Source organism: Somniosus microcephalus, chromosome 4, assembly GCF_052327205.1.
Source record: "Somniosus microcephalus isolate GS21.2 chromosome 4, FLI_Smic_1.0, whole genome shotgun sequence".
NCBI lineage: Eukaryota > Metazoa > Chordata > Chondrichthyes > Squaliformes > Somniosidae > Somniosus > Somniosus microcephalus.
This window is the reverse complement of record NC_140990.1, coordinates 335,417,686-335,440,539: the sequence shown is the minus strand read 5'-3', so window position 1 is coordinate 335,440,539 and position 22,854 is coordinate 335,417,686. Positions and strand designations below refer to the sequence as shown.

Sequence of the window (22,854 nt, the reverse complement as noted above, 5' to 3'; positions counted from 1 at the left end):
GAACCATATGTTTGGTCTTTTCAAATACTGGAATTTTACAGACAAAAGGCTCATCCCCACTAATCACTACTTACAGAGTGAAATGAAAGAGAAATCTACTAGAACAATCATGGGATTGAAATCACTCAAATAGCTGGATAGACTACCAGAGGTAGTAGGGAACTCATGCAAGAAGTCAGCCTTGGCTCGCGGGTAGCACTCTTGCCTTCTGAAGCAGAAGGTTGTGAGTTCGAAGCACCGCTCCAGGATTTCAGGACAAAGGGGACGATTTTCCCAGCCCTGGGGAGGCGGCTTTGGAGATGGGACTGCTGCGAAAATGGCAGAATCTGGAGGCGGGTACCCATCCCGCTCCCAACCCGCCTCCGTGCCATTTTCCCAGGAGGCGGGTAGCTGACCCGTGCCGGGTCCCGTCTCCTGGAGGCGGGAAGGGGATTACAGCCACTTAACTGCCTGTTAACAGGTAGTTAACAGAGAGTTAAGAGGATTATCCCCATTTTTCCATCAGAGGCGCGGGCTTCCCGACTTTGGCAAAGCCTGCCAGGGTCAGCAAGGCGAGCAGTGGGTCAGCGGGGGTGAGAGGGGTCGTAAAGTGCACTGTGGAGGTGAGTGATGGATGCAAGTGTGGAGAGGTAATTATGTGAGGTGAGTGGAAAGTGTTAGAAAAAGTTTACTTACCTTTGTTTCTTCCTGCGGGCTTCAATCGTTGGGGATCCGGAGGCGCCGGCATCTCCATGGCAGAGATGACAGAATGGCTGCTACATTCTCCGAGGCAACAACCATCTGCTTTCTGCTCAGGGAAGAGGTTTGGTGAGTCTCGAGCACAAGAACTCACGAAACAACAGAGAATGTCAGTGTTTGACAGCTTCTCAAAGCTGTCAACCAATGACAATTCATCTGTCAAAAGTTTTTGACACATGAAATGTCATACGCTGACGTCCTCTGTCACCGGCTTCCCCTTAATTGGCCAGCTAAGCCCACTGGGCGAGCTTAACAAGGTCAATCAAGGGAAAATAGCCTGGGTTGGCCACAAGTCGATGGAGACGGGACTAAAACCCGACAAGCAGCAGTCCCACCTCCAACACGCTCCCATTGGCAAAATCACCCCCATAATCTGGGCTGACACTTCAGGGCAGCACTGAGGCAGTCGCAGGCTCTGTCTTCCAAATGAGATGTTAAACTGAGGGCCCGCCTGCCCTCTCAGATAGTCAAAGAAGAAGCAGGGAAGGTGTTGTGGCCAACATTTATTCTTCAACAAACATCAGGAAGGCAGATTATCTGGTGATTTATCTCATTGCTTTTAGTGGGATCTTGCTGTGTGCAGATTGGCTGCTGTGTTTCTCTACATTACAACCTTGACTGCGCTTCAAAGGTACTTCAGTGCTTGTGAAGCGCTTTGGGACGTCCTGAGGTCGTATTAGGCGCTATATAAATGCGGGATCTTTATTCCTACTCTCATGAGCAAACACACAGGAATAAAAAGTGCTTAAATTACACTGCAACGACTAACGTCGATACGATTACAGAAGAGAATCTGAAAATAGAGACAGCCATCAAAATCGTCATCGTCGCGCTTCTTCAAATATTGACAGAAGTACTTGCGCGCTGTCGTTAAAATGAGGGCGCTGTATTTCACGACAAAAAACCTTACGATGTCCAACCCCGACAGACAGCCGCCACCTCGGAGCGTCCGCCAGCTCCGCTAGCTCCGTTCTCGGCTCAGGCTTCACTCACATGCACCAGTTGTTCCTGAGTGTCGTACTCCTTGCTGCACCTTTCCCAGTGACACACCGTCTCGTAAATGACCTCCGGCTCCTGTTTGCAATCGTCTTTATCCAAATCGTCCTTCACCTCTGTCAGGCCTGCCAGGCGATCCTGAGCAATTATATAAGGAAAGGAAAGGAAGAGAGGCAAATGAGACATCATTAGGTTAAATTTAACAGCGCTTGTAACAGTCCTGCATTCTTCTAGTCCGCTGATGATCTGATGGATATAAACGCGTTGAATTAACCTCCTTAGCAGTCTTTTATTCATCCATCGCAGAATGAAACCAAACTAAGAAACAAATGATTCAACTTCTTTTGCGAAGTATTTTTTTGACTTATATATTCTTTTGCCCTGTTTGTAGTGTACTTGCCCTGCCCCAAGTTCTCTTTACATCTATTCCATGCTGCACATCTTCCTCCATGTGAGAGGGCAGGCAGGTTTCTAGGCAACTGCCCGTCCCCCTCTATAAGCAACTGCTGGGAGGTGCACACCAGTGGCCAGAAACAAAATGCTACCCACTTTCACCACCCCCACCAACCCCCCGCCATTCCTCAATTGGACAATGCCTTAACTCAGTGCCTTATCTGCTTCTCCCATTCTCCTCCTCATCCCTCTCCGTCCGTGCCCCCCCCCCCCACTGACCCCAGCCAAGATCGGGAATTCCCAGTCCTAATGAAAATTCCAGATTTGGAGCAATGAAATCTAGATCCGTTATCGGTTGGAATTTAGAATGGGGATTGAAAGGAACGGTTCGGATTTTAAGATAACCCCACTGCCCCAGCTAATCCAGAGTCCTGGAATTACTGCAAGCAACTGGACCCGGGTCACACGGCAGAATTAAGCCCCTAAAAATAACAAGAGTGGGACCTGCCGCAGGGTTACCACAGCCCAGGCCTCACTTTATAAGGGTCTGAAGTGCAATTACGTTGAGACGACAGAAATAAGACTTGAACCATTCTCCACCTCAGAGGAACAAAAAGCCCTCTGAATAAAGTCAAAAGCCACATGAGCACACACGCAATTTATTTGCGCTAATGAATGCACATTACCGATAAGATATTAATTCCTTTCAGATGCCAATTGTGTGTTTTTTTTTAAATTGTCTCATTAGCGTCTGCCCACGGTGCAGCTGGAGACGCTTTTAGGTCACCCGCTCGCTGCTGTCGACGCACTCTAAACTTAAAACTCGTGAGATGTGGCTCCTGCCCCGAACGTGCTGACTACAGCATGTTTATCTTTCTCTGATATGCTATCTTCATCAATTTTCCTGGCCCCAGATGATTATAAACATAGCCGTCCCCATGCATCATGCCAAAGCCTGACTGGGGCTGCCGCTGGACTAAAGCAGAACAAGGTATTAGTCAAAGCCCGCGCTGTCCCAGTGACAGCAAGGTATTGTATATTTCATTAAAATGTAGTGCAGGGACACTTCTTGTAGTTTAGAGTTACAATAAAAAATGGTTTTAAAGAAAAAGGAGATAAATTACTCTCGCTGCTAATCCTCACACATCAGGATGGAAAGAAGGCCAGGAACTAAAGGCTTCACTGTATCAAACCTTAGTGTCTTTGACCAGTGACAGTGAGATTGCAGTGTGGTACTTTATAACACTGAGGTAATAAGCTATTAGTAACTCTCCATTGCACAGCACACAGCTCCCGGCGCTGCACTGAGGATGGAGCCCCGAGACTCAGCCCGACATTGGTAACGCCAGCCGCTGCATTCGTCTTTTCTCACGGAGAATCCTCCGCAACCAGGCCGAGGTGCGAAATACCCCGACACTGGAGCCATTGCTGGGGTCTGAGTTAGCGAGCATTTCTAGCAGAACAGACGTATTAAAGCAAAATAAGGGGCGAGGAGCCTGTTCACATACAGCGTTGCCTGGGTATAGCAAACTAGCAACGTTTTTAATTTTCATATTTAGACTGAGATTTTCCTTGAATGTGGCTAACTTCCATTACCAACTTTTTTGAAATTTCTGCAACGACATTGAAATGACGCTTCAACATTTTAATTCCAGACAATGTTCTCCTTTTAATTCGGTCGCAGTGTGGCTAACGGAACTTTTCAACTGTATTTTTTGTGAGAAGAGATTATTATTTTTGCACCAGGACAACTTTCCAGACACTGTGCGGGCAAAATCGTTAGTAACCACAATGGGCCGTATTTTGCGACCCTCCACGGGTGTGTATGAGGTGCGAACGTGCCCGTAGGGGCCGCGCAAGTGCCGGTATCGGGCACGCGAAGCGCATGCGCTGAAACCCGGCTCTTGCGATCTGTTAAGAATTCTCTTGACCGATCATCCGCCTGCCCGGGAAAAGGGCCTCTGCGGGTGGAGAGTTGCACTTTTTGCACAACTTCCGCCCGCTGAATGACTGTCAAATTCTTACGTCTGGTAAAAGCAGGCGTAAGGCCTGCTTCTATCAGCTTAAGAGTTTAAAAAAATAGAAAAATGAAATTTGATAACTCATTTATAATTTAAAAATACTCTTCAAAAAGGTAAGTTTATTTTTAGCCCTGTAAAAACATTTAATTTTTGTTTTCAAAAAATTCAATGTTTGTTTAAAATATTTAATTAAATGGCATTTTAATTCATTTTAAATATGTAATTAATTTTTTTTTAAATTTAATGTGTTGGTGTCTTTTTTAGGTGATCCCCATTCATACTTTTGACAGTTCCGTACAAACCACTTGTGTAGTGTATGTAACCGTTCCACCTTTAAGAGAACTATTTTAAGAGTTGCACTACTTTATCTTGGCTGCTGTATACTGTAATACCGGTGGTGACCACACCAGTATATAAGTGCTGTGTAATGATTTATTGGGCAGTTCCGCCCTGACCTTCGACTAGTAAAGACCTGTTAAATTTTACTCTTGTGGTCTGTGTATTAATTCTCAATATAACACACAGACTTAACAGTGGCGACGAGTACGATCTTACCCTGCGGCAGAGATTATCCAAGGCAGTTTAACGGGCGTCGAGAAGAGGCATCCGCCCTCATCATTCTGCTGAGAAAAGACTCGAGTCTGCAGAGCAACGGAAGAATTCTAACACGAAGCCTTCCATCAGCAACAGGCAGGATCATCCCTTCTATCACGGTGGTGGGTAAGCCGATCAGCGACGAACAGCGAGTCGGCCACGTTGACTGTGAAGTAGGGGAGGGAAGATCGGAGGATATAAGGGCGGAGAACTCGACCACGGCCGGGGAAAAGAGCCGGACAGAAGTCGGGGCCAGAGGCGCTGAGACTGGGGCAGCGTAAGGCACGGAAGCCGCGGTGAATGCAAACGCAGCCGGTGTGAGAGACCGCAGCGAATGCATACGCAGCCGGTGTGAGAGACCGGGCTGCAAGCGGGCTGGGAGACGCAACAGTGTCGAGAGCGAGCTCGACCGCGACCGGTGAAAAAGGCCGGGCAGCTACCGAGGCCGCGAGGCGCAGCGACCGGGACAGCAAGGCGCGGGAGAAAATTAAAAAAAAAAAAAAAAACCGCGGAGAACTCAGCCGCAGCCGGGGGGAAAGGACCGGGCTGCAAGGGGGGCTGGGAGGCACGATTGAAAACCGCTGGGGAGGGCGAACGCAGCAATACGGCAATCGCCGTTACAGCCAGCGGGAGAGACAGAGCCCGAGCGAGCGGGAGAGACAGAGCCCGAGCGAGCGGGAGAGACAGAGCCCGAGCGAGCGAGCGAGACTGAGCAAGCGGGAGAGAGAAGAGACCGAGCGAGCGAGGGAGACCGAGCGAGGGAGACCGAGACCGAGCGAGGGAGACCGAGCGAGCGAGGGAGAACGAGACCGAGCGAGCGAGGGAGAACGAGACCGTGCGAGCGAGGGAGACCGAGCGAGCGAGGGAGAACGAGACCGAGCGAGGGAGACCGAGACCGAGCGAGCGGGAGTGACAAGAGACAGCCAGCGGGGGAGAAAGGCAAACGCGGGAAGCCGCCATTTTCGGAGGCGGGGAAGAAGACAAGCGCGGGAAACCGCCATTTTGAAAGTAGGCGGGGAAGAAGACAAGCGCGGGAAACCGCCATTTTGAAAAAAAAAAGTTAAAGAAAAATTTCTTTTTGTTCTCAAGAAGATTGCGAGGATGCCTAAGCGTGGTAACATCAACGATTTTGATCCCGATGTGGAAGATTGGGCCACGTATGTAGAACGCATAGAGATATATTGTCAGGCAAATAAAATATCAAATGAAGATAAAGCACTAACCTTACTAAACTCAATGGGTGCAAAGACATACGGGCTATTGAAGCATCTTCTATCACCAGCTAAACCGGCGGATCAGACTTTCGCTAATATTGTTGCTGTCCTGAAGGATCATTTGAACCCCACACCGCTGATGTTAGCGGAACGATTTAAATTTTATGCGAGAACGCAACTGAAAGAGGAAAGCAACGCGGAGTACTTAATTGAACTGTGTAAGCTAGCGAAATACTGTCAGTTTGGGGAAAATCTGACAGAGGCACTGAGAGACAAATTCGTGTGTGGGTTGTCGAAAGAGGGAACACAAAAGCGGCTACTTGAAGAGAATGATCTTACACTTGATAAGGCTGTCACTATTGCAGCATCGCACGAAGCCGCAGCGAGAGGCACTGCGGAAATGCAGCTGAAGGCAGCGGTACTCAGCGTAGATCAAATGGCTTCGGGTACAACGAAATGCTATCGTTGTGGGAAGACAACACACGATCAGAACCAATGCTGGTTTAAAAACCAGGAATGTAGAAAATGTGGCAAGCTTGGTCACATAGCTAAAGTATGCCGGTCAGGAAAGAAGACCAGCAACAAAAAGTCACCGCAGGAAAAGTGCAGAAAGGTACATAAGGTGGCTGAGAAGAGTTCGGATGAACAGAAATCGGATTCAGACTCCAACAACCAGGAACTGGGTAGTCTGAGAATTCACAATGTGAGTAAGGAAGCTGACCTACAAACTATCTGGGTCACGCTCAAGATAGCCGGAGTCCAAGTGAAAATGGAATTGGACACAGGATCAGCCCTAACAGTCATAAACCGAAGGGACTACAAGCAGCTATTCTCACATATACCCTTGAGAGATACCGAGATTGTCTTGAAGACATACACGGGGCAAAGAGTATACCCCATCGGAAAGATAAAAGTCAAGGTGAGACACAAGGGCAAAGAACACCAAGGAATGGACTTATATGTACTACCTGAGGGAGGTCCACCACTTCTGGGACGGGAGTGGATCAGGAAAATAAATATGGACTGGCACTCCCTAAAAGCAATAACGGTAGATTCCGGAAAAAGAAAAGATGTCAAACCTGAACGATTGTCCAGAATATTGGATGAGGGCATATGCAGCAGTGACAGTGACAAAGCAGAGAGTGAGAACTCGGGGAAGACAATCAGCTCAGACCCTGGAACTGATGATGGTAAGACCAGCCCATGTGCAAAAGACAAGTCTAAAATGGACTTGCAGACTAATGATGGAAAAACAAAGGAGTGTATAAATGCTTCAGGAGAGAACAAAGTGTCAGAACAGAATTCCACTGAACAACAACAACATAGTTTGACAGAGAATTCTGAGTCTGTCCAATCTACAGACATGCACATTTCTGAGGAACCCGGGGCTCGAACTCAACTCAATCTCAAACTACAACAGCAATTAGAACAAATGATTCGCCGTTTTGAGCAAGAGATGAATGCAAAGAAAAAGTTCTTTGACACAGAGTTGGAGAATCTGGGAAGACAGCAGAAGCAGCTGATTGAGAAAATGGAACAGGAACACACAAACCGTCTGCGCGAGGAGGCCAAACGAATCAAAGCTGATTCAGTTTCTGAAGGTGCGTGCCCTAATCTGGTGGAGCAGGATGTTCAGCAACTGAAGGCGCTTGTTAGCAGGTTGCAGGCAGGAAAGGCTGATGTGGTTGCCATGAAGTCCGAGCTCCTACTGCAGTTGGGTGCAGCATCACCGGACGATTCATTTGTTGAAATTCGAACGGTGGAGGCTGCGGATGATGGCGAATTAAAAGCAACAAAGGACCCCCAGTGCAAGGGTACAAACAGCCCTGCAGCCTATACGTCAAAAACACATGACGACGATACTGGGAAACGTCTGATGTCAGAAGGGTTAACGGTCAGCCAACTCCTTCATATGCTAAGGGACAAGACTCTGAAATTGGAAAAACTTGAACACGAGCTTCAATCTTCAAAGGAAAGGGTTTCGGAGCTCTCAAAAGTTATTGAAACAGCTGAGGTTGCAACACAGACTGAGAAGATTGCAGCAGAGCAGCCCTTGGATGCCAAGAGTACGCTGACTCACGTCAATGTAGAACAACAGAACGCTGAAACAGCTGTTCCAGTAGAGGGATTGAATAGTCCGAACAATCAATCTCCGAATGAAGTTGAGGTATTGAAATCACAAGTGATGTCATTAGTAAAAGACTTGCAGGAAGCCCAGAAAAAGCTGGATGAAGCTGAACACATGAAGAAGTCTCTTCAGGAGAGATGTCTGGATTTGGAACAAAAGCTGGCTAACGTCCAGCTGGGCATGGAGGAAATAGAAGACAATAGAAAAGAAGCAGAAGATGATGATTCATCTGAACTATTATCACCCCTGCCAGGTCATGCACGTGGTCCCTCCGAACTGAGTCAAATCAGTCTGGAAGTAGAAAAACTTCCCAAGGTACTCGAGCTTTTAGAAGTCAGCAATGCTGGTTCTGAAGTTACGGAAGTTCCAGCTGTTAAGTCCAGTGAAGGACTATTAGGTGAGTCACCCCAGCAACAAGAACCTGCTACACCATCGAAAACTACTACACCACCGAGGCGTTATCCGGACCGAGTCAGGAAGCGCAGGAGGCGCCACCGCAGAGACTGAATCTGTGAACTGTTTTTACATGAAGTTGTGTATATATGTTATGATGTTATGTTTAATGCGAAACATATACTGTTAAGCTAAAAAGGGAGGATTGTAGTGTATGTAACCGTTCCACCTTTAAGAGAACCGTTCCACCTTTAAGAGAACTATTTTAAGAGTTGCACTACTTTATCTTGGCTGCTGTATACTGTAATACCGGTGGTGACCACACCAGTATATAAGTGCTGTGTAATGATTTATTGGGCAGTTCCGCCCTGACCTTCGACTAGTAAAGACCTGTTAAATTTTACTCTTGTGGTCTGTGTATTAATTCTCAATATAACACACAGACTTAACAACTTGTGCCCCTGGGATACGTGGAGCTCTGCCCGCGCGGACCCGGAGAGGACCAGGATCGCAAGGCGCCATTCCAACCGGGGCCACCAGGTACTTTCGGACACAATTTGCAGGTCGGAGGCGTCCGCCCGCGGGAAGCCTCTGATCGCAAATGTTGGCCCATTAACTCTCTGCTCAGGTTAAGCACGGAGGTAGAAATAGAAATAAACAAAAAGGAGGGAGGGGGTCAGCACCACCATATAAATGTGATGCAAGATCCATGAGTGTTTTTCTAAACAGAGGACGATGCAATAACTCAATGGCTCCTTCTTCTTCTTATCGTGTCCACAGACAGTCTATACATAGCCCAGCCAGAACTGGACACATTTTTGCGCCTTGTTGTTGGATTCGGCAAGATCTGCAACAGTGCAGGGTTCCTCTAACGATGGGCATTGCAGGAGATGTTGCATAGTCTGTGCCTCAGTTCCACATTCACAAGTTGTCGGGCTGGTTGAATATCCCCATTTGCTTAGTGACACCTTTGAGCAACATACACCGGTCCTAAGTCTGTTAAGGCACTTCCAGATTGCCCAGTTGCAATTAGCTCCTGGGGGAAGGCTTTCATCAGGTAAAATTTCCATCGCTGGCGGTTGTTCAAGACTGGCGAGCTGGTCTTTCCACAAGGCGATGCGGGCTTCAGATGAGGTTGATTGTAATGGAACAACACTGTTCATGAAGCTCTTTCTTGACTTTAGGCGGCTAGGTGTAGGTGTATGACAATGCAGAGGGTGTCTCTCATCTGATGTTTGATGGAGTCGTTCTTTCTTGCTGGCTACCGTTCTTCTTATATCAGGGGGAGCGATACCCGCCAGGATATATAGGCTGTTGGTGTTTGTTGGTTTTAAGCAACCTGTGATAAATCGGCAGCTTGCATTCAGAACGGCATCCATCTTCTTGGCATGAGCAGACCTTTCCCATGCGGGGCAGGCGTATTCGGCAGTGGAATAGCAAAGAGCAAGTGCACTGGTTCGCAATGTTTTCGGGCTTGTTCCCCATCTTGTGTTAGTGAGCTTATTCAGGATGTTGTTTCGTACGCTCACTTTTGCCTTTGTCTTCTCGATGTGGTTCTTGAAGGTGAGGCATCGGTCAAGGGTGACTCCGAAGTAGATAGGGTGCTCGCAATGCGTCAGTGTTGCTCCACACCAGGTTACTTTCAGCTGGCGTTTGGCTTCACGGTTTCTGAGGTGGAATGCACAAACTTGGGTCTTTGATGGGTTTGCGCGAAGGTGGTTTTCTTCATCGTAGGATTTTTGTCCCTCCAAGGCCTCAAAGCGTTTTCTCCACGGTGTTAAAATCAGTGCTTTGGGCAGTGACACATAAGTCATCATCAGCATATATAAAACGGCGTGTAACACCGTCTATAGGTTGGTCATTCGTGTAGATGTTGTACAGCAGCGGTGCAAGCACGCTTCCCTGAGGAAGACCATTCTTCTGAATATGCCACCTGCTGCGCTTCCCACCTAGTTCAACATAGAACCGGCGATTCTGAAGCATGCTTTCTAACAGCTCTGTTCAGTGAATGTCTTTTGTCATCTCTAGAATCTTGCAGAGGAGACGTCTGTGGTTCACTGTATCGTCTGCTGCTGACAGGTCTACAAAAACAGCACCTGTTACCATCCCTTGCTCAAAACCATCAATGGCTCCTGTGACAGCGCCATCAAATTGCCACTCACACACGACGTTAGACAACTTTTCTGTGTTAAGTGAGAAATTGCACCATGAAAGTTATCATTGGCATATCAAATTTACCTCCGATAAGCAATGTTTCTTTTTTGTCCATTTTAAAGCGTGTCAGGCAATGAAGACAGAAAACGGTATGGTGTAGCGGTTCGTGTAGATCGCCACTAAATAAGAGAGTTTGACTTCGACGAACTATAAATAAGTTGTTTATTTACAGGAACAGACTAATTACAGCAGGTAAGATGGCAGGTAAGATGGCTGACTGTAGGAGCACCGTGGTGTAGGTCTTGTCCCAGCGGGGACTCCACGAGGACTGAGTTTGCAGCCCTGTGGGGAGCGTGATGACGTCATCGCGTTTGTGTTGTGACGTCATCACGTTGCTCGCGTTTCCCGCACTTAGGGCGGCACGTGATGTGCGTCATTGCGTCGCTGGCTGTTGAGGCCGAGGTCGCGAGGCCGGGCTGTGCCGGTGCTTGCCGCGGGAGCGGAAGATCGCGTCGCTCCCGTCGGCTGGCCGTTGAGGCCGAAGACGCTAGGCCGGGCGGTGCCGGTGCTTGCCGCGGGAGCGGAAGATCGCGTCGCTCCCGTCGGCTGGCCGTTGAGGCCGAAGACGCTAGGCTGGGCTGTGCCGGCGCACGCACATCACGTTGTACGTGACGTGACGTCAGCGTGCTAGGGCACGTCTTAAAGGGGCAATGGCCCCAACAGGTAAGTTAAAAGGGCAACGGCCCCAAAAGGTAAGTTAAACATACAGTAAGGTAAGTTAAAGGGAATTATGTGTCTCAATGTAAGGGACAACCAGTGGTACCGCCACATAGGCCCCCCCAGAATTCGCTTTAACGAAAGTCCAAGGATGAGATGGTCTGACGAGCTGGTGGTCACAGCGGTCGTGCTGTCTCAACTTGGTAGGCGAGGTATGAAGATGCTGCTTGTGAGCGGATCCTTACGCGCGTCGTGGCGAATAAAACGTATCCGTCAGGCGAAGGACCGTGGAGATGTGCGAAACAGCAGGCCTTGTCAGAGTGACGGGCAGGTTGGGAGGACGCGGGCGATGTCTCCGTTGATGTTGAAACAAGTCCTTGTTCCGCCGAAATCTGCAGGAACGCCGATGGGCAATCCAGGAGGACTTGACTGGTGAGGTCGGTGAACTCGCCGACAGGTGAGCGAAACCTTCGGGAGGCTGGAACGCACGGAACGGTGCGTGCCATAGTGCTACGACGATAACACAACGGAGAGTGAAGAGTTGCTGCGTTGATCAGTGATCGGTGAGGCCAGCAACTTTCACGTGGCTGATCGCGGCCGCAGGATGCCCGTTGGACCCGTCCTCGATGTGTGCAGCTTCAGTAGACGTTTGCGTTTGGTAAAGGGAAAACTGGATAAAGGGCAGCAACGGTCCAGGTTGTTGTTGCTTTCGGGCGGGGTAAACTCTGCCTGGAGGGTGTCAACACTTGTAACAGTTGTAGATTTAGGAGAAAACAGCCGGGAGGGCGGCACGCTTTTGTTCACGCCGAATCGTGTAGTAGGTAACACAACCAGCAGGCTGAAGGGCTGGTGCGTCGTTGGCGGAGAAGGGGTCGTCGTTTCGCATGAGGGATGTGTCGTCGTGGTTCGCGAGGGATGGGTCCTCGTGCTTCGCAGGGGTGAGTCCTCGTGGTATCCCCGCGGGGCGCGCTCCGATCTTGTGGGCCCGAACATGCTGTACCCCGCGCTTGGAGAGATGTATACTTGCTGTTGCTTTGGACGTAGAGGCGGACGATCCGTGTGGCGGTAGAAGAGTCGAATACGGAGACCGTGAGCACGTGCGTGGTCTGTGCTGCATCGATGTTCTCGGCGAACAGGGCTTCTTCCTTCATAAAGCACGAGGGAGACCGTGGCTCCCTGGATTGCGGTAGCGACAGCAGAACGGCTGATGCTTCCATAGCGTGCTTCGTTTGTGAAAGACGTTCACAAACCCACCAATTGTAGCGCTGGTGGACGACGGTTGCCATTGGTCGTGCTCTACTTCTGTGAAATTGTTTGTGAAAAACGGGCTCACCTCCAAGCTGCGCTTCCGTTGCGAAGACGTTCGCAAAGACGGGGTCGCTTTTGGTGGAATCGGTGTTAGGCGATTGCTGTTCCGTGGTTGTTCGTCGGTTGTGCGTTGGTCATCTTGTGGGAAGACGAGGGTCAGGCTGCGCGTTGCTACCGTGAAAATCATTCACGGATACAGGTTCACCAATTGTAGCGTTGGAATTGATGAGCTCCCGTACTCACGTCGTGGGGTCACCAATGTAGCGGTTCGTGTAGATCGCCACTAAATAAGAGAGTTTGACTTCGACGAACTATAAATAAGTTGTTTATTTACAGGAACAGACTAATTACAGCAGGTAAGATGGCAGGTAAGATGGCTGACTGTAGGAGCACCGTGGTGTAGGTCTTGTCCCAGCGGGGACTCCACGAGGACTGAGTTTGCAGTCCTGTGGGGAGCATGATGACGTCATCGCGTTTGTGTTGTGACGTCATCACGTTGCTCGCGTTTCCCGCGCTTAGGGCGTCACGTGATGCGCGTCGTTGCGTCGCTGGCCGTTGAGGCCGAGGTCGCGAGGCCAGGCTGTGCCGGTGCTTGCCGCGGGAGCGGAAGATCGCGTCGCTCCCGTCGGCTGGCTGTTGAGGCCGAAGACGCTAGGCCGGGCTGTGCCGGCGCACGCACATCACGTTGTACGTGACGTGACGTCAGCGTGCTAGGGCGCGTCTTAAAGGGGCAATGGCCCCAACAGGTAAGTTAAAAGGGCAACGGCCCCAAAAGGTAAGTTAAACATACAGTAAGGAAAGTTAAAGGGAATTATGTGTCTCAATGTAAGGGACAACCAGTGGTACCGCCACAATGGTAGTATAGTGGTTACGTTACTAGTAGTCCAGAGGCCTGCACTAATAATCCAAGTGAACGTGAGTTCAAATCCCACTGTGGCAGTTTGAGAATTTGAATTCAGTTTTTTTTTAAAATCTGGAAATAAAAAGCTGGTGTCGGTAAAAGTTGAGCATCGTCATAAAAACCCAAGCTGGTTCGCTAATGTCTTTTGGGGAAAGGAAACCTGCCGTCCTTACACGGTCTTGGCCTATACATGACTCCAGTCCCACGCCGACGTGATTGACTCTTAATTGCCCTCTGAAGTGTCCTGGCAGCTCTGCCACCAAGGATGACTAGGGTTGGGCAATAAATGCCGGCCGTGCCAGCGATGCCCGAATCCCGCGAACGAATAAAGAAAAAGCGGACGAAGCATTTTACCTAACAGTTTCAAACTAGTTTTTATCTTAAATGGCATCTTTAGAGACATTGGAGCAGGGGCAAAGAAGACTTGCAGGGGTGATATCAGATATACTTATCAGGAAGAACTGAACAGGCTAGGGGCTCTTTTTGCTGGAAAAATGTGACCTGATAGAGGTCTTTAAGATGACGAAAGTGTTTGATAGGGTAGACGTAGGGAAGATGTGTGGGAGTCTAAATCTAGAGCCATTAATATAAGGTAATCACTGGTAAATCCAATAGGGAATTCAGGAGAAACGTCTTTAGCCAGAGAGGGGTTAGAATGTGGAACTCGCTACCACAAGGTATAGTTGAGGCGAATGGCATAGATGCATGTCAGGGGAAGCTGGATAAGTACATGAGGGAGAAAGGAATAGAAGGATATGCTGATGGGGTGAGATGAAGTAGGGTGGGAGGAGGCTCGTGTGGAGCATAAACGCCGGCACAGACCAGTTGGGCCAAATGGCCTGTTTCTGTGCTGTACACTCGATGTAACTCGACGATTCTGGTTAAGGTTTTACTGTATACTGGAAACATACTGACATGAATCAGTCATTCATGAAAGAAAGACTTATGAAATAATACTGAGCGGCCTACGGGTGGCGCTGTTCAGGGAGAGTATAAATACTCGGGCATGGGCCCAGCTTGCGCAGGACATTCTTAACAGGAACTAGTGAAGGACACAACTAGACCTCCATGTTGTAAAACAGTTGATTAAAGCTTTGTTTAACGCTTAGACCAAGTGCCTAATAGTTTTCTTGCGTCACATACATCTTATGCAGGTTCTTAGTCGCTCACCTCAGTGGTGGGAGAGACAGGCCGGGGTCCCTCCACCTCAGTTTTAACCTTGGTGCGTTTGTTGATCATCGGATCGACCGTGCTGCTTACAGCAGACTCGCCACTCAGCTTGCTCTACAGATTAAAAAACCAGTCCTCGGTAAACATTTCAACCCAACAGTGCAAATATATGAAAACAACCGAATCTGCTTACTACAAGATTAACATTTTTGTTTCTACTTAGATGCCACATCTCCCAAATAAATTTCTTGAGCATTATCCATTCCTTGGTGGGCTCAGAACTAAAATGGGTCTTTAATAATGGCATGTGGTTGGGGGGTTGGGTGTGAAAGAGGCAGTGAACGACGTAACTCAGCACATTAAGGTACGTCAGTGTGAGGGGATTTAAGACTGCCCCATTGCATGCACTGTGAGGTACAATGCAGGTTAAATGTAGAATAAAACACCCAACATTCTACTCCATAATCTTACCCTGTCCACAAAGCTTTGAGGAACACTATCTATGGTACCAGAGTGATATTTCTATTTCAAATCAAATCAAATCAAATCAAATCAACTTTTATTGTCATTGTTAGTGCACAAGTGCAGTACAACGAAATGTAGGCTTGCGGCTCCCGAGAGTGTACATTTAGATTAAGACATTTAAACATTCAACATACATTTGGCTTGTAATACATTAACATAAACATATCCATAATAAAGTGCATTGGCAGATGTGCAGGCTTTAGAGTTTATTTGTGGAGTTCAGTAGGATGACAGCCCTGGGAAAGAAGCTGTTCCTAAATCTGGTCGTATGGGTGCGAATGCATCTGTAGCGTCTCCCAGATGGCAGGAGGGCGAACAGACTGTGGCTGGGGTGGGTAGGGTCTTTGATGATGGACCGTGCCCTCCGTAGGCAGCGTTTCTGGTATATGTGCTCTATGGTCGGTAGCCGGGTGCCGGTAATGCGTTGGGCAGTTTTGACTACCCGCTGCAGGGCTTTCCGGTCATACCAGCCAAACTAATGGTCTCTCTGAGTGATGTTAACTTAGTGCTAATTAGAGCCAAATTATTGAGGCGTTTTACACGTTCATTGGGAACTGGGTTGAGAAGGGAGGCTTTCATCAGTCTGGGCTAGGTTAGAGTCCAGCTCCCCTGAGGTAAGAGTACAATGTTCTCACCCTCGCTTTCACACTCTGCTCTCCCCACTGCGCCGCACCTCAGACAATCCAGTCCTTACCTGAGAAGTTTCAGAGGCGGAATTATTGGCCTGAGTAGGTGGCAAAACCGCAGAGGTGCTGGACATGTGCTGCCGCGGCACGAACGTTGGGGACGGTTGAATGAGGGGTGGAGTGTGGCCGAATGCAGAGTTCAGGCTGCGTTGCTGGTTCAGTATCTGTTGGTGCATCTGGAAGGTCATTGGGTTGATGGGATGAGGAAAGCTGAATGCTGGGCTGAAATCAGACAATACCAGAATTTTAAAAAACAATTCAGATTTTTTTTTACAAACGCTGGAACATGCAGCGCTAAATGGTTTCACTGCAGGCAGAAAAGAATGATATGCTGCAAAAAAATTGGTCGATTCTTGTTTTATGGCATTTTCATCTCTCCTTTGTTAAGAGTCGATCTTAAAATTTAAAAACTGCATCAAGTATTATTTTATCAGTAATTTTAATGAAATCTGCTGTGGTTGACCAACCAAATGCTTCTTTTAAAAATGATTTTAGGAAATCTTCTCACTCCTTCAGGAACACACGTTCCTGCCTCAGAGTTTTTTTTGAACCAAAGCACACTATTTTGAAAACAATTATTATATATATAGGTGAGGGGAGCTGACCCCTTTAAGTTAATAAATCTTTGTAGGCCCCTCCTCCCTGGCATCCAGCCTAAAACTGGTTGTCCTATCAGCAGAATGTGCCGGGAACGGCAACCGAATGTCTTAACCTGTCCCATTACCATCTCCTCTTGCCTTGAATATCTCTTAATGCCTCTTTTCTTCTCCTGCCTTCCATCCAATCACAGACCTTCCCTTTTGTTCTTTCATCCCCTCCCCCTTTTCCCAGCCCCTAAACTTGCTTAAAAATCTGTTCCTTTTCCTGCTTTTTTTCCAGTTCTGATGAAAGGTCTTCGACCTGAAATGTTAACTCTGTTTCTCTCTCCACGGATGTTGCCTGGCCTGCTGAGTTTTTCCAGCATTTTCTGTTGTTATTTCAGATTTCCAGCATCCGCAGTATTTTGCTATTGCAATTTAAATGATACCGCTTTGCATGAATAAAACCTAAAAAAAAAATGGCACAAGGGCGATCTCTGTCACTGGGTGGGAATGTATCCATAAAATCACATCCTTACGTATTTGATTTATGAGGTATTCAATAACATATGTGCTTTATTTTCTCCCCATTTTCCATCCAAATTTCTCCTGTGCCATTCATCCACCCTGGACTATAAGGTAGAGTCAAGGTCCATAGTGACACCCATGCTACTTTTGAGATTGGCTGTTACAGGCCACTCTCGCGTAATGCAACACAACTGTTCCTCGAGGACAGTAGTTCCCCATCTAGTGCCTGATACGAGACTCCCAAAACAAGCGCTCTACTCGGAGCTCCGACACGGCAAGAGAGCCCCAGGTGGGCAGTGGAAACGCTCCAAGGACACCCTCAAAGCCTTCTTGAAAAAGTGCAACATCCCCACCGACACCTGGGAATCCCTGGCCCAAGACCGCACAAAGTGGAGGAGAAGCATCCGGGAAGGCGCCGAACACCTCGAGTCTCTTCGCCGGGAGCAAGCGGAAGCCAAGCGCAAACAGCGGAAGGAGCGCACGTCAACCCAAGCACCCCACCCAGCCGCCCCTTCAACCACCGTCTGCCCCACCTGTGACAGAGACTGTCGGTCCCGCATTGGACTCATCAGTCACCTGAGAACTCATTTTTAGTGTGGAAGCAAGTCATCCTCGGCTCCGAGGGACTGCCTAAGAAGAAGAGGAGAAGTTCGGTTGAGATTGGCATCTCGCTAATCTGGCATCGGGGTGAAATGACACCCCCCCAGGGCTTATAGCTGGCACATATCACACAAAAGTTACACACGGTTTCTGTTGCCAATGACCTTGGATCAATATCAATGCAGTCCATCTGACATTTATTCTAAATTTTCTGACAGGAATAGAAACATGGCTCTCTGCATTACATTTACTTTTACAGTTCAATTTGTTGCAATCTAGTTTCAATCTGACTTTATGAAGTAGCAGGCAGTATGTGAAGCTAGAAATTACTGGTGGCCATCTTATCGATTGAATGGTTAAAGTGCTTGGAATTGAACAGGGACATCACCCGGTTTTAAAAATAAATGGGTTAATGCCTCCGTTAAAATAGTGGAGACAGGAATTTAAGCATTCAGACATAACATGGCCTAGTATATCATAAAAATATATTATGGTAAGCAAAAGTGCCCTATAACAACAAAATGCTGATCTTTAGTAGCTCAATGATCTGAATCGCTGGGTGTCACTAATACCTCTATTACACACCTAACTTAATATACATCTGAGAAAGTTTAGTGCTGTTTGCAAACAACTGCATTATGAACTTACGACCCCTGCTAATCAGCACTTGTTAGTCGGCCGGCCAATATGCCGACTTGAATTAGAGGAGTAACTGCTGATAGACGTGTCTGACTGGGATGCAGACAGCATGACAATCACTCGTCAAGGCTTGAAGGCGACGCGCTAATTACCCATACGCGAACCACCCAGCCTCAATTACAACCGGTCACCACGCAAAGCCTGGCCTACTTGGGCAAACTGAATGGTTGCTTGATGCCGGATGCCTCACCTGATCGCACCCGCTGACAGGTGCCCGTACGACCCGCTGGCTGCTGAGCTGCTTCTGGAGTTGTTGATGTAAGCCACCAGAGAGTTGGGGGAGGTTCTGATCATAGTCTGAAGATCAATGCTGGCGTCAGACAGCGGGGAGATGGACAGGGCCCGCTTTCTGCTCATTCTTGCGGCTGGCCGAGGACTAGAGAACCTTGAGACTGAGAAACGGAAATTGGGACAACTTCAGTAAAGAAACAAACAAAATTGCTCCCGCCAAACTTTATATTTATTGACTGTAACAGAAACAACTGGTTTCATAAATCAGAACTTCTAAATTTTTTTGGTGCAATTTAAAGCTTTGGGACACAGAGATTGCACCAGTTCTGTCAAATGCTGTGTTTTTCATCTCACACAGGCTGAGTTTAAAAGAAATGAAACCGTTTAATTTAAGTGTAATGGCACCTCATAAAAACCTCTGCCTTCTTAATCTTCAGTAGAGTGCACATTAGTGCCTTTTATACTGGAGTCATTTTTTTTTTGTTCTTTTATGTCCTAGTTAAACTGCACTGGGCCTACGCGATCTGGGCACATTCTTAGGAGAGATGCAAGTGAGCAGCCGCGGTTATACTGCTCATTGCGCCACTTTTGAGCGTCTGAAAGCAAAGCTCTGTGATTGATGTCATTAAACGCGCCGACAAGAGTCCTGCTTAGCAGCTATGTTCCCGTTTAACTGCGCGTCTGCGCAGCTCCCTGATGCTCCCGCGCAGGTCGCTTGCCGGTTACCGCGCATGCGCGGAAGTTTCAATGAGCCGCGCAGCCCCTTAAATGGCCCGTGCACCCAAAAAGAAATTAGAGGGAACATCGCTCAGCAGTCCCCGAGTATTAAGGTTGCCAACTCTGGTTTGATGTATTTCTGGAGATTTAATCACGTGACATTTGATCACGCAGCATTCAATCATGTGACACCACTCGTGATGCTTGATCACATGACATTTGATCACATGACATTTGACCACATGACATTTGCCCGCTGTTTACAAATGTTATTGCATTTACCTTGACTTTTTGTATTGTGTGAGATGAATAACATAATTTATAATTCAAAGAAAGAACACTAAAGAATAGAAAGATTTAAGGATAAGTAACGTTTAAATGAAAACTACTCCTGTAGTGTATGTGCCTTTAAGACAGAACTACTTTTACAGCTCCTGTATACTGTAGTACCGGCAGTGACCACAACTGTATATAAGCCTTGCGCATGCCTCTGTACCCCCAGTCTTGAGACTACCCTCCTCCAGTAAATACCTGTTTATTGTTAAGTTACAGCATCCGTGTGGTTATTGAAAAACAGCATCCTCTCAGAATCACGTATCTAACAGTGGCGACGAGTGTCGATTCGAATCTACCTGCAACTCTGCATTTCCCTTCGAGGATTCGCTCCGGGAGGGCGGTGTAAGAAAGTCGAGGCCAGGAACACGGGCGTCGACCACGAGCAACCGCCCAGTCGTCTGGCAGAGAGTGAACATCGCAGGGGAGGCTGTGGAGAGCTGGGCTTGGTTCCCCAGCCACGACGATCAGCAAGAGACTGACGACAGGTCCAGCGCAGGCCCTTCCCGGACAGCGGCAGCTGGAGCCAACCGACGGCGGAGAGAAAGCCGAGCAGCGTCAACGGGGTAAGACAGAGGGTGAAGCGCACAGGGCGCAGCCGGGGGTTGAAAAGCCGAGCGGCGTCGAGAAAAAAACAAAAAAAACAAACCAGAGAGAGGGTAAAGCAACAGCCGGGTTCAGGACCGAGCGGCGTCGAGAAAAAAAAAAAAAAAAGAACGCGCAGAGCACAGCCAGGGCTCAAGGGCTGAACAGTGTCCGCGGGGAGAAGAAGGGAGAGCGCGGGAGCCGCCATTGAGCCGTGGAGAAGGAAGAGCGCGGGAGACGCCATTTTTAGAAGCCGCAGCGGAGAAGAAGGGCGAGCGCGGGAAGGAAGGAAAGCGCGGGAGGTACCATTTTGTGCCAGCGGAGAAGAAGGGGAAGCGCGGGAGATGCCATTTTTGACAGTTAAATCACACCCAGGGATGCCGAAGAGTGGCAGTATCTCTACGTTCGACAATGAAGTCGAAGATTGGGCGACATATGTGGAACGTATTGAGGTGTACTGCAGGGCGAATGAAGTGCCAGATGCTAGTAAAGCACTGGTTTTGTTAAATTCCATGGGTGCAAAAACTTATGGGTTACTGCGAAATCTAATAACCCCAGAGAAGCCGGTGAACAAGAATTTCGAAAGCATAGTAGAAATCCTACAGGACCACTTAAACCCCACACCGCTGCTGATAGCAGAACGATTTAAGTTCCATAAAAGGAACCAACACAAAGATGAAAGCAATGCTGAGTACCTAACGGAACTGCGCAAGCTATCGAAACACTGCCAATTTGGAGTGGGACTGGCAGATACGTTAAGGGACAAGTTTGTGTGTGGGCTACAAAGTGAAGAAACCTAGAAACGGCTTCTATCAGAAAAGGATCTTACGCTGGACAAGGCTTTCAGTATGGCAGTCTCACACGAAGCAGCCGCAAGGGGCGCTGCAGAGATACAACGGAGACCGCAAGAATATGGCACCAATGAAATGTCCTATGGAACAGGGAAGTGCTATCGCTGCGGCAGAACAACACATGACCAGAAGGATTGTTGGTTCAAGGACCAAGTGTGCAGACAGTGTGGAAAAGCAGGACACATAGCAAGAGTCTGCAGGTCTGGGAAGAAAACCAACAGTAAGAAATCTCCACAGGAGAAGTACAAAAAGGTACACCAGGTGATGGACAGTGGTTCAGACGAACAGAAAAGTGACACAGGCTCCGGAAGCAAGGAGCTGGGTTGTCTGAAACTACATAAGGTAACCAAAATGGAGGATCACCAGACTATCTGGGTTACACTCAAGATAGACGGAGTCCAAGTGAAAATGGAATTGGACACAGGGTCAGTCCTAACAGTCATAAACCAAAGAGACTACAAGCGGCTATTTTCACATATACCCTTGAAAGCTACAGAGATTGTCTTGAAGACGTATACGGGGCAAAAAGTCTACCCCAAAGGAAAAATAAGGGTGAAAGTGATATATAAAATCCAGGAAATACCTAAAATGGATATATATGTAATGCCAGATGGAGGACCACCACTGCTAGGACGTGAATGGATCCGGAAGATACAATTAGATTGGCATTCCATACAGGCACTGAAGGTTGAGGCCAAAAAGGATGACGACGTCACACCTGGACGACTGTCAAAAATGCTAACTGACGCAAAAGAAGTGTTCCAGGAGGGACTAGGAACACTAAAAGGCATAACAGCAACGATTAAAATGGAGGAAAATGCAAGCCCAAAGTTTCTTAAGACCAGACCAGTGCCTTATGCGATCAGACCAGCTGTCGATGCAGAGCTGGAAGGGTTGGAACGTTCAGGAGTACTGTCCAAAGTGGACTGGAGCGAGTGGGCTACACCCATCGTTCCTGTAATGAAGAGGTCGTTGAGTAATACGCCTGGGGAACCAAAGAAGGTCCGCATCTGTGGGGATTTTAAGGTGACAGTGAACCCAGTCCTTCACACAGTACAATATCCGCTTCCACGAATTGAGGATATTTTCGCCTTGCTATCTGGAGGTAAACGCTTCACCAAAATTGATCTATCCCAGGCGTACTTGCAAATGGAGGTAGAAGAAGCTTCGAAACAATACCTTACGATTAACACTCATAAAGGTCTCTATCAATACAACCGGCTGGTGTTCGGGGTAGCCTCGGCTCCGGCTATCTGGCAAAGGGAAATGGATCAAGCCCTGCAAGGGATTCCAGGGACCCAGTGTTATTTGGACGACATCTTGGTCACGGGCGAAAATGACAGTGATCACCTCGCCAACTTGGAGAAGGTGCTCACCAGATTAAAGGAGTATGGGCTACGAGCTAATCGCCACAAGTGCGAGTTTTTCCAGAAACAGATCTCGTATTGTGGCCACGTCATCGATGAAGAGGGGTTACATAAGTCCCCTGAAAAGATTGAGGCAGTAGTCAAGGCTCCAGCACCGGAAAATGTGTCACAACTGAGGTCGTTCCTCGGGCTGGTAAACTACTACCACAAGTTCTTACCAAATTTGTCCACGGTATTACACCCACTGAACACCCTACTGCAAACGGGGGTACCATGGAAGTGGAATGATGAACGTAGACGAGCTTTCCAGAAGTGTAAAGAATTGATCACATCAAAAGAGGTGTTGGCCCATTTCAACCCAGCACTACCAATTCGTTTGGCATGTGATGCACCACCCTATGGTATTGGAGCGGTGCTGTCGCACAAA

The 22,854-nt window shown here is 48.1% G+C and overlaps 1 protein-coding gene across 2 annotated transcripts in view; it reads right to left on the bottom strand.

Annotated features, from left to right (window-relative positions):
- Positions 1–22,854, bottom strand: part of gli2a (GLI family zinc finger 2a) — a 463,484-nt gene that overhangs the window by 46,744 nt on the left and 393,886 nt on the right. For both annotated transcript variants that reach the window (XM_085986883.1, XM_085986884.1), the window contains 4 exons: positions 18,534–18,735; positions 15,947–16,160; positions 14,728–14,841; positions 1,732–1,872 (listed from right to left, as the gene is read on the bottom strand). In XM_085986883.1, the coding sequence (XP_085843009.1) occupies positions 1,732–1,872; positions 14,728–14,841; positions 15,947–16,160; positions 18,534–18,735 (671 nt within the window). The remainder of the gene's footprint in view (positions 1–1,731; positions 1,873–14,727; positions 14,842–15,946; positions 16,161–18,533; positions 18,736–22,854) is intronic.